The sequence below is a fragment of the Vanellus vanellus genome, assembly GCF_965231255.1.
Source record: "Vanellus vanellus genome assembly, chromosome: 5".
In the NCBI taxonomy this organism is placed as follows: domain Eukaryota; kingdom Metazoa; phylum Chordata; class Aves; order Charadriiformes; family Charadriidae; genus Vanellus; species Vanellus vanellus.
In genome coordinates this window covers 48,888,117-48,900,652 of record NC_138910.1, presented here as the reverse complement: position 1 = coordinate 48,900,652, position 12,536 = coordinate 48,888,117, and the positions used below count along the sequence as shown (strand labels likewise).

At 42.8% G+C, this 12,536-nt stretch overlaps 1 protein-coding gene across 1 annotated transcript in view; it reads right to left on the bottom strand.

Moving 5' to 3' along the window:
• Nucleotides 1-10,143, bottom strand: part of NIBAN1 (niban apoptosis regulator 1) — a 76,442-nt gene extending 66,299 nt beyond the window's left edge. Inside the window, exon 1 of the mRNA XM_082484263.1 lies at nucleotides 10,057-10,143. Coding sequence (XP_082340389.1) covers nucleotides 10,057-10,111 — 55 coding nt within the window. The 5' untranslated portion in view covers nucleotides 10,112-10,143. The remainder of the gene's footprint in view (nucleotides 1-10,056) is intronic.
• Between the last annotated feature and the right edge of the window lie 2,393 nt (nucleotides 10,144-12,536).

The window sequence follows — 12,536 nt, the reverse complement described above, 5'->3', positions numbered from 1 at the left end:
CATCCTGGTCTCCCTTGAGCTTCAGATTCGTGGACCTTTTCAGCTAACACGGCAAGCTTATACAGCAGAAAGTTGTGTTTGCTTTGTGGCATCACCTTTGTCTACAGGAGTGAACAGCTGTGGGTTTCAGAGCTATTTGCCAGACTGCACAGAGGGCGAATGTGGAAACAAAGGGGTTTATTTCAACAGGTGAACACTGGCAGTAGTTAGAAACCCTTCCCACTCACCTCTGGTTTCCCTTATTCCAGCTCTATGGCTCCCAACTCCTTCCCTCCTCTTGCAGAATATGCTTGAGCTGCTCAACAGAACATCCAAAGAGAGGAAAAACACGCTTTCTTTAGCTTCATTCTCAAAAAAAGGCCCCCACCCACCTCATCCATTTTAGCTGCAGTTCTTCTCAAAAATGCAATTTGAGGCAGACGCTCAGCACAGAAACTTCAGTCTGAACAGCTGAAGACTGGCAAAGCCTCATTTGCAACTGAAAACAGTGGAAAGTGTCTGGCAGACTAAACTACAGACAATGATATTACTTTACAGAATACTCCTATGAGCAAAAAAGCTTTTTTTTTTCCTGTGCACAGACCCTGCCATTAAATCTTTGCATGGGGATTATGAAATCTTGCATTTCCTCCAGTGTGACCGCTACAATACATGGAATATCAAGTGAAAATATGCAAGGATGCTGGGTATTACATTCAATAAAAGCAGTTTGGTCTTTAGATAACGTTCATCTAAGATATTTAACGTTCTCAATGCTGCTTCAAGAATCAGGTCTTCAGTTATCAACATCACGAAAAAGCTCTCCAGAGAATCACAGCACAAATAGCAACTGTGGTTTCACGTAGAGCAAGGAAAATGTCACAAAGTTTTAAAAATTCCTTCCTAAAGTAACAATGAGAGGGGCTGTGGAAGAGTGCTAACTGAAAGGATGGGGATGAGCTGGATGCTGAGAAGTAGGATGGTGGTGGCATCTTCTGTAAATTTGAAGCAACGATGCCCGTATACCCCTGAAAATAGTGAGGAAAAGCTCCTTGGCAGGCAGCAGGTTTCCAGATACAGCACAAGGCCAATGTTTTTAGCTGGGATGCCAAGAACACAGAACTAAAAACCAGTAGTAAATCCAGGAAGGCAATACTCCAGTGAATAAGCCAACCCAGGCAGCGAGCAGGGGATCTTTAGAAATGGTATGCATGGACAGAGCTGGCTTTTGAGCTCCGCAAAACCTGCAGCTACCTTGACCTGGGGAACATAAACCTTCATGGGAAATCCCAGATGTTTTTATAATATGAAGAAGTTGTAGACATTTTTTCCTAAGATTGGCTGTGAAAGTATTTAGTGATTACGAGCGCTTAAAGGTCCAGCTGGTCCCTAGCACGTATCGCAGCCATTAACTCTGCCTGGCTGGGACACAATAGCACGGTGCAGATGGAACTGCTGCAGAGGCCTGACACTGCTCTGGGGATAGGCACAGGCTGCTTCTCCTAGTCCTGGCACTCCCTGGTCCCACACCTTTGTTTCTCTGAACCTTTAGCAAAGGTTGCCTGTTTGCCTCCTTAAAGAGTAAACAACCAGGAACAAGGATTGCCTTAGACTGTTTGTACCATGAATGCTCTTTGTGACAACCAACACGTCTCCTACCCAACCTGCAATTCAGGCGTAGATGACCTTTTCTGCAAGTTGACCACGAGAGCCATGGTCAAAACAGGCATTGACCTCAGAAGCACAATACAGAATGAACCTTGAAAAAACAGCAGCATTTTTTGGAAGCTATGAGCTGATGGTCTTACGCCATTACCAATGATCTCCTTACAAGTCCACTACCATTTGAAAAGGCATCACTGCTGCTGGTGTTGTCAGTGGAGAGTCCGAAAACGGGCCAGGCACTTATGTGGATGGCTTTTCTCCGCATGCCGCCTGGCCAGAAACCATAAAGGGGAGGATGCACCATGTTCACCGTTTAAGCAATAACACAGAGAAAAAACAACTTGAAGATCAGCTCACATGCTCACTTTGCATGAATCTCAAAAGCAGAATTTATTCTGAAGGACAGATCATGGCTCGTTCCTGGGAAGATAAATAAATAAATACCTGGAGAAACTAATTCACCAACATCTTAGGTTATGCCTATCAAGTACAGAATCAGCATCAAACTTTTTTTAATATGTAAAACTAATTTAAAAAGTACAGGATAAAGTTTTTAGAAAACGGAAACAAGCTAACCCTTTCTTCACACAAGTTTGAGCCATTTCCACAAGCTTTAATCTTGCTTTTATGTAAGAGCTGGCCTCGTTTCATCACTGCCCTTTAACTGCAAAAGCAACTAAAATGCTCGCATGCATGTTCAAAAACTTGAAGCCACTTTTAATTGTTCTTTATATGCAAAGAGAACAGCATGTTTATTATATGCAAAGGAAAAAGCTGTACAAAGAAATACTGCTGTACTTTAGAAGCAGCCATGACCACATTGCTTATGAGTATCATACTTCCCGATCTAGACACTGGCTTTCCAACTGCTACTGCCCAAAGGCATCAACAACACAGCTGTTTTAATTATCTCAGAGCTTGCTTTTTCTCCCTTTAATATCAATAAAATTTCTATCAGATGCAAAGGCTGGCTTATAATTTGTGGCCAAGATGCACTAATTAAAGAACCTCCAATCTTCCAAGATTTCTGAAAATATCAAGTACAAAAGAGCATCAGACTCCACACTTGCAGTTTGCCCCTCAATTACAGTTTTTTTTGAGCAAACATGAGCATTTCTTTTTCTATTGAGAAGCAGCTCTTACCATTGATTCCCATGCTTAATTCAACATTGTATATAGTTCCTTCTACACAGACAGAAGAAAAGCATAAAGAATGTCACACGCCTTCCCCTACCACCCAGCAGTTGGTTTCCCTTCACTCATACTACCAGAAAAAGACCTTCCTTCCCAGAAAGAAACCACCTTTCAGTTTTCAAACCCAGGCTCTGTAGCAAGTGTTACGTAGCCCATGATCTTTAAGGTTAGTTCTTGTGCAAGCAATACAGTTTGCTTCGGTGTAAGGGAGATGATTGAGATGATCCTGCTGAATGGGCAAGGAGCTTAACCTAGCTTCCCAGCCGCTTTGGCAGAAAAAGGAGCTGTGCCACAAAATGAACAATTCAGATTTCTGGGTTTATGAAAACCTCAACTTACAGAAGGTAAGTGGGATGTGATCAAGAACAATCCTTTTATTGACAAACTGAAGAACAAAATCGTACCTCCCGCTTTGATTAGGGCAATTCTTAACCATGCCTGTTGCAAGACGTGACTGTAAACTTCCAAAATCGCTCGTGGTACTTTTGAAAGAAGTTAATAAATGGGGATATATGAGCAATGCAAACTGAATAGAGAAGATATCTATCTCCTACCTTAATCTCCCAAAGCTGAAATCTGGAAGTTACCAAGTACAGTAAATTCTCTTCAAGTTGGGTGGCAAATACCTTTCCCATCAATCACGTCCATGGATGCCTTTTGCTTGCATTTAGTCTAAAGCTAAGATAAAGCCCCCAGCCCCCTGAATTAAAGAACCACGGAGAAGCTGCATCTTCTTTCCAACACAGACAAACACTATTTATTAAAACTATGAGATGAAAATCTGCCACTGGCTCCAACAGCAACAACCTCCCTGAGGACTAAAACTTCCCAGAAAGCAAGTAAAGCCAAAATGATTTTTCTTCAAAATCTTAAGGTCTTCAAGAACTTGGACACTTAGTAAGATGAATATAATGAAGACTACAAACTCATATCCACATTGAAATTTGAATTTCCTACCCATTTCACTTCATTTTTTCATTCCATGGTATTTATGCCTATTTGGATTGGACTAGATAGTACTTGCTAAGTGTTAACCCATAATCGTGAATTCTGGATTCAACAAGTATGTGTAAAAGAAAATATTACTCTGCCTCTTCCTTAGATTTTGGGAATCACAGAAAAATCATATCAGCTTTTAGCATAAACCTCAGAATGTGAAAATGAAAAGCTCCCTCTAAGAGCTATGAAGTAGATGCTGGTAAGTCCAGAAAGACACCACACTCCTGCTCTGTATGATGCTACAGCCATGCTCACCTGTGGAAAACAAAAGAGAGGATTTCCAAAACACAGCAAGACATAGCTTGTAACAGGCTGAGAGAAAGGCAGTAAGTGCAGCCAGATTTTTTACAAAACTCTGTTATACTTGCAGTCGTACACTAAATTAAAACCAGAAGGTCTATGCAACAGTTTAAAGCAGAAAATCCAATATTCAGTCTGAGTGCCTATCCAAAAAAGGCCAACTTTTCCACAAATAATTCCAAGTTATTCTTCCATCCTCTAGCATCCCTGCTCATGGCTATGTACACACTGGCTGGCTGCTGGTGAGAATTTCACTCCAGAGCTGTATCAGGCACTTGGGTTATCTCCCTCCGAGTCGGTGGGACTTAACTCCACACAACCAATGGTATTTGTTCAGACCGTTTCCTGTAAAGCTTGCGACTGATTTCCTTGTCTTGTCTTTTAAGTAAAGGGTAAACCAGGCTCCTCTTCAGTCTCTAAAACTTGACAGAACAGGAGTCTATCTGCTTTTTCTAAGTATGCTGCATCTTGTAGGAACACATCTAAAGTTTTTTATCCCAGTGCAAAAGAACCCTGTCTTAATTAGTACCATACTGAAATTCATGGACAAAACAAATGACTAGAAATAAATTTCTTACAGACGTTAAGTAATAGCTTTCACTGCTAAATGAAAAGAAGAAAGGCTGGAGGATCTGCTTCGAAAAAAGTCCTGAACAATGAGGAAACACACAGGGTGCATCACTGGGTGCCACAGGGTCCCAGCACCATCACTGCATCCCTTGACTGGGCTGTCCCATCTGTCTGGGCAGGAAAAGAGATAGAAAAGAAGGGAAAAAAAGGAAGAAAAACTGTATTAAAACAACAACAACAACAACAAAAAAAAAAAGCAAATGACTACAGAGCCTCATCCTCTGGACAGTTTTACGGTTGTAGCAATGGGTAGACTGGACATGGTGAAGCACACTGCACCTTTAATAAAAAAACAACCTTCAGAGAAGTTCAGGTTTTTGTATGCTAAATTCTTTTGAAGACGTACCTGTTGAAACTACTGGCATTGAGTGCTTGAAATCTCTCCACCTCTCCAAATTTAAAAAAATTGGTCCCAACAGACCACACAAGAGCTTGGTCCTCTACTGCTGCTGCTGAGATTGCAGAAATGGAAAATCACTAAAGACTCTCAGGGCCACTTCTCTCTTCTCCCCACTGTGAGATCTGCTTCCTTGATTGTTTCTTGTCTAATATTAGAGACCCAAGGCAAACACTTTCTATCAGCAATCTTGAAACCTCTGGCACAGTCTCTCAGGGCATACTACTAAGTTGTTTTAACACACACTTTCATCTTTTTCCCCAATTTCATGATTGCACCCTGAGTCCATACCTCCCCGCTAACGCCCTACACCGTTCCCTGTGGTGTGTAACTCATTAAATATCATTAGACAAATCATGCAACGAACACCTCCCACCAGAAGTTTAGCCCATGCCTCATCAAACAGAAAGCATGAATTTTTTTAATAAACTCTTTTCACATGATCAACTCCCAGTCTCCTAGTTATTACTGCCATTTTTTTAACTCCATCTATTTCGCTTGCATCCTGAATAACTCCCATGTAGTCCCACCAAAATAGTACACAGTAGGATTATCTCCTCCACAAGCGTTTCCTTCTTTTTTAAAGGCTTAGTCCAAAACACAAAGGAATTACTATAAGGTTTTCTTTTAATTTCAGAGGGCTTTAAATAATTTTACTGCTTATAGTGTGTGCATATTTAAAATATCTTAAGGATCTTAAAAAAATAGAAAATAATATTTTTCCATAGGTACAGTTAGAAAAACAAGCTTGTGCTACATAGAACAGAAGACACCTTTGAAACTGCTAAGGTTTCAAGACTAGTCATGCTGCAGTGCATGTGGTCTGGCTTTCTGCCCCACTCTCCTTGCTGGCCCTACATGGCCTCCTACTCTCCCCTAAATATCCTCTACCATTGGCCCATTGTTTTACCAGTGGACACAAGCTGTCCCCAGTGCTCACAGGAATCCCTGCTGACTCTCATTATTCCATTATTTTACTATGACATTCATTTCCTTCAGGTAGGAGAAAGGAAAATTGTGTCTTGACATTTTATTCCCAATTTCATCCCACAATAATGACAAATTTTCATTAATTTCTACTTGAAAAAGACAAAAGATTTTGCGATGGCTTGTGAAACGTAACTTCATGCTATATACATATATGTATATATTTTCTTCACACAGAAGTTTTCCAAGCATAAAAATTGTTTTGCAAAACATTGCCATCCCTGAATGAGTCTTTAGGCAACTTGTGAAGTACCTGTCCCTGATTCAAACTTCACAAGGATGATCCCTGCCCTTGCAATTTCAAACACACTCACGTGTATCGTACTGTTAACAGACTAGCGAAGACCACTTGAAAAATTACACATTGGCACGATATATTCTCTTCTTAGGCATTATTTTCCACAGGAAATGCACTTTACCATGTCAAAAATGATATTATCTTTCAGGTATGAGTCAAGATACTGCCCCACGTAAAAGTATACACACAACTAAACGATTTGCAATTTGGCTGGTTCAGTACTACCACTTCTTCCTTAAGAGCACAGAAGTCGGTTTAGGTGGAAATCACGGCCTTTGCATTCAGTAACCAAGACTCTGCATAGACTCTGCAAAATCTTCATGATTTTCTCCAGGATTAATTTCTCCAACTGGTCTGACGAGGCTCGCACTCATTCATCAAAGTGTCTCCCAGGTTGTACCTGAGGCTGCCTGTGCTGAGGGCCATGTTCTCGCTGGTTTATGCAGACACCTATGCATATGTTTTTACATTTTTTTTACATAATTTTACACGTCACATAATTTTTGTCCTTGTTTTGTTCTCCTCTCATCCCTCAAACAATGTGAGCAAACAGACTTTTGGAAATTAGAAACTTGTAGATTTGTACGTATGTTGATGAAGAAACTGTACCAGTTTATTGTGGAAAAATGCATCCACCCCTTTAGCTCTCAGTCCTTCATTTCCATTTGTTACATTGTGTTTTAGCTGAAATGTTGTCTAAATAAACTACAAGGCTTTACAACACAGGGACATGGCTTCAGACAAATTAAATTATGATTATGGCAACAAGAAATTAAATTACACCATTATGAGAACAACCATGCAGCAATCCTGCCACACATTCAGGCAGTCATGTTTAACTCTGCCCCACACAATTCTGACCAACCGCCCCTTGCAGGGAGCAGCCCAGCATGCTGCAGAGCTGACATCCCACCCAAATAATTCTCTCTGCTGCAGGTTGCGGTTAGCGTGGCAGGAACTAACTCAAAGGATGCCAGTGTTTAATCACAGCAAGTTTCTGCTGCAAAGACAAGAAGAGGGCGGCACGAGTAACTGCCAAACTATGCTAAGGGAGATGCAAAAATCTAGTGCCAAAACCAGGACATACAGATTGCAAGTACAAATTTGTTTACCAAAACGCTGGTTGGGAGTGAGCACTAGAGATGATCTAGACCAAACTCACTTGAAGCAATACTCAGGATTTCCTGCCTTGAGTCTGCAAATATATGAGTGAGCATCCCAAAATGTGCCAAGTTTGGAGAATGTCACTAGCTGCAGTCTCTGAATAAGATGTGCGTGGCAGCATCCTCAAGCCTGCTGTCTCATGACCTCCCTCACCAGAGCTGACCCATTCAAGCACTATGGATTGGCAATTCTACTGACAAAAAGCAGGTAACTCCCTTCCTTTTTTACTAAAGACCTCCCTGCATCATCTTTGGAGGAAAAAAAAAACAAACTCCCAGCTGCCCTGTAAAATCTAACCTTTACAAAGCCGGCTAAAAAACATGCTGCTTTTTCAATCTACAGAATCAGTGATTCAGCCCACTTCCTCATCGAATGAGGAGAGCTCACTACGGCACTCACTCTGGAAATGCATCAGAGAAAGACATGTAAGACAGATAAGCAAGGTTTGAATCTTGCAGACTCCAGCCTCAACGTAAGCAGTGGGTTTGGCAAGCTGGCTGGACCACACTCTATTTCAATTTAAGACACTCTTGCCGATTCCTTTTCCTTCTTGGAAGTACTAATTTACGGGCAGCCTCTGTACAAAGTGCCTCCATTAATTATTTTTCAAAGGAACAGTTTAGAGTGGGGGATCCTCACTCACAGCAAGAATGGCAGACTTGAGCCAGGGGATAAGCACAATGTTTTCATTCCTTTCTTCACAATGATTTTGCCTTATCACCTGCCTCTGCAAAGATGTGATACGCAAACAAGAGATGTGTCTGAAGAGCTGCACAGCTCTCAGCAAGGCAAGCTCACCCTTTTTGCTACATGGAAGTCTCAGATACATATATCCAGTCCAGTTTCACACGTGTCCAAACAAATATGGATTTCCTAATCCTCCAGCATGAGTTCCCCATTCTAGATGATGTTCAGGGCAAAGACCTGCACGATTTCCTCTTGCTCAGCTGTGAAGAAGCTAATAAGCTCCCTGAATCTCCTACTTTTTTTTTTTGCAGTAATTAGACATCAGCCTTTTCAGATGCTCACAACTGCCCTCAGTCAGGGACCAGAAAACGTTAGATGATGAGCTGTGGAAGTGCAATTTTGGCTGCGGCATGGGGATGAGCGTAAAAGAAAAAAAGAAAACCATGGGGATTGCACGCTCATGGCTCTGATGGGACCTGAAACCATCCTCAACAGGGCAGTAGGAAATGACAATACTGAAGGGACATTGTAGAAAAATCTCTGCATGTGAGGCCTGCAGCTTTGACGATTGCTTTTTGGGTTGAAGCCATTTAACATTTGGACGTCTTTCCCACTATGGGAATCTCTTGAAAGATCCACTGTGATTTCAAAAGAGTCCTAACAGAGGAGCGGTTCAACATTTGCACTCCCTCTACACCACAAAAAAATCCTAAAGCAACAGAATAAAAGGACAAGCTCAGTTGCGGGCACCACCCAGGAGTCACCCTACGGTCTGAATCATCAACGCCGAGTTTGATCTCCCAGTTCACAGCAGCAAGGACTCTCGCAGGCTTCTGATGCATAATATATAATATACTGGAGTAGGGCTTTCTTTCACATGCAAACTTTTATTTCACTTGTAAATCTCCAGTCTTTAAATTTGCTTTGTAAATACTTTACCTGCTACCTTACCAATAAGGAGCACAGGTACACAGGAAAGCACAAGACGTATTTCATCTTTTAACTACTCATATAGCAAAAACACCTCACAAAATACAGAATTATGCTCTTTTCCTTCGTAGTTTAATAGTAATACACATAAATTTAGTGAGATTTTTTTTGTTTTCTCTTCCCTAACATTTTAATGGGATAAAAAATTGTTCTTACACAAGTTTGAATACTTCACCTAAATACCCACCTAGCAGTTTTTCCACTGCCTTCAATGGGCTTTGCAAAAATATCAGGCCTTATGGTCTTGATGTGCTCTACCTTGGCGAAATCTAGTGCCTTAAAAGTTTCCGCTTCCAGTGCTGGAGAATTGGGACCTTGCTGTCACACAGTTTCAGGTCGCACCTCTCCACATTTCTGAAAGTTTTTACCGTCTATCCTTAGGTATGTTGTAACTCACTCATCGAGAATTTTTAAAGCATTGCCGTTTAAAAAACCGTCTGCACAAAACCCCATCGGACACTGCCCCTCTCCAAACCAGCCCAGCGGTGTGCCCAAACCCCGCTGATCCCACCGGCTCCCGAGCCGCGGCCGGTGCCTGGGGCTCCCGGCTGGCCGCTGCACCGCGCCCGGCTCTGGCCCCACTCGGGACCCTGCCGGGCCGCGGGGGCTCAGGATTTCCTCCCCTTTCCCCCCCGGGTGCTTTTCTGCGAGTTTTCCCACCACAAAGCACAAGCGCTGATGCAAAAGCGTTTTCCCCCGGCCGGTGCTCTCAGGAAAACTCTCGGGAGGCAGCCGGCCGCTTCGCCTCCCCCGTGCCGAGCCCTACCTCGGATGTAGGTGCACTTGCTCTCGTCCAGCAGGCTGGAGGAAGAGCCGCCCATGCTGCCGGCGGCGCGGGGCAGCTGCGCGGGGCGCTGCCGGGGAGCGCTGCCGGGGAGCCCCGCCGCCGCCGCCGCCGCCCAGCCCTGCCCGGCCCGGCCCCGCGCTCCGCGCCCGCTTCCTCCCGCAGGCGCCGCCTCTCACCCGCCGCCGCCAAAAGAAGGTCGGGCCCTGGCGACGGGAGGGTTCCTCCGGACCCTGCTCCTCCCCTACCCTCCTCTCCTCTCCTCTCCCTCCCATCCTCCAGCCGCCTTCCTGCCCTGCCCAGGAGGGGACCCCGGGGCTGCCCCTCGCCAGTCGCAGAAATTTGGGAGCAGAAGGTGGCAGGAGGCTCCAGCAGAAGTTGCAGAGGAGGTGGAGCACACGTCCATCTGCAGGCAAGCACGGTGTGCCTACAGGCACGCATGTCCCCATCTGTTTTCATCGGCCCATCAAAATGCATAGCACTGCTGGCTGCTCTCGCCCACATGTCACTTGTTAGCCCCTTCTCAAAATCAGCATCCCCATGGAGACACACTTAGACCCTTTGAATTTTCCATGGAGGCTACGTTAAAGACCACTGATTGCACATGTAGTAGGTATCATGGGATTGAAGTCTACTAGAAATATTCTCCAACATTTTTCAAGAAGGAAGAACCACCTGAAACATTCTTCAAATAGGACACCGCCTTCTACAAGACACATTGAGACACCATGGGATTCGTATGGCTCAGCCTTCAGGGCCATATCTTCCCGCTCCAGTTCACCTCTTACTGTGAATCCTGGTGGCCTATATAGGATGCTATTGATATACAATTCCAGGATGAACCATAAACCTACACAAGCAGGCACTAAAATGCATATCACTTCAGTAAATACTGTCCAGTGATAGAACCAACTTCCTAAAACATGCAAGAGCACCAGTTTGCAGATCCTTGGCACAGCTGTGTCAGATAGTATGGAACAGCTAACCCAATTTCCTCGCCTCCGAATAATAATTTCAGCAAGGCTATATACCATATGTGACCTTCTAAGGTATTTTCTCCTGTTTTGTTGGTTTTATAATGCTAATTCAGTTGACCGGGAATGGGCAGCATGCCATACGTTATTGTGCCTCATATGTTTAGTATGGAGTTGATGAGTTGCAATGAATATGGATTGTGCCGACATGCTGGAGATTCACAGTAGCTGGAAGTTATGCATTTTAGACTTAAATACTGTTCATTGAGCTTGTACACATCTGTCACTTGCTGTGAAATTGCTTTAACATAGTTAAGTTTTGCTTACGCAAGTTGTGCGTAAGGATGTTTAATACTTTGCCACTCGGTTGATCACAGGATAGTTAAAAATTTTTGGGCTGAATCTTAAAACTGTTTAAACCAACATTAAACTTGATCAGATTTGAAATGTTGAAGATGATATGTAACATTAAGTTTAGTCTTCTGCTAAACTGCTTCTCCCTTCAAGAAAGCTTATTGAAGGCAACTTCAATATCAATTCACGCTCTCTGGGCACACACTAGTTGCACTGAAGTGTAATGGGGCAATTGTTTAACTACCATGAGGAGACCGGATTCATCCAGAGCATCACTAAAACAGCATTTCACAAGTCTATAGATATCTCAGCTGAGAATATAATACTAAATCAACAGTACTTCTAGAGGTCAAATGTGAATCAGACTCTATTATCAATATATTCGTTTGTTAAGCTCTGCTTGAGAGCTTTGCACTTGCTCACAGAAAGGCAGATGCTGTGGTTTTCTCGCTGCACATCTTTGAGCTGTGTGAGTAGACAACAATGAGGAAATACTTTTTACTGTCATGCATTTTAAAGGCGTTAACTCAGAGAAGAATTTGGCCTGGGCTCAGGGTAGCATATCTTTTATCAAATGTATTTGAGAAGCTTTCATAATGTACAGTCACATGTAATATGCAAGTCATCTCCAGGAGTCTGGAGAGATAAACTATGGAAAATTCATGAGCTGTAAACTGGATTGCTATTCTGTCTCGTCATTTAGCAGATGAAAATATGCCAAATCCCAGAAGCTTTATACCCAAGAACAGATGTCAGTGTGCATACTGAGTGGGAAACCTCCCCGTCTAATTACAGCTAGGGTAAAAACAAAATGAGAACAGAATAATTTTTTTAATTATAACATTTTATACTTCAGTAATACCTGATCCCCAAGATCCCCAAGCATTTCACAAATGCTAGCTAATTAAAGACCATAATTTTCCTTTTAAGATAGGGAAATGCTGTGTTTTAATGGCAGTTTGTATCTCAAGCATCTTAAAAAGATACCATGAGAAATGTGAGCAAAGCCAGGAACAGATATAAATGATCCCACTTCTGTACTGCTTAATAACAAAACCATCCTTCTCTAAGATAAGAAATTGGCCATGTGAGATTTTAGCCTGATGTAACATATTCACACTGCAGCTATCAATG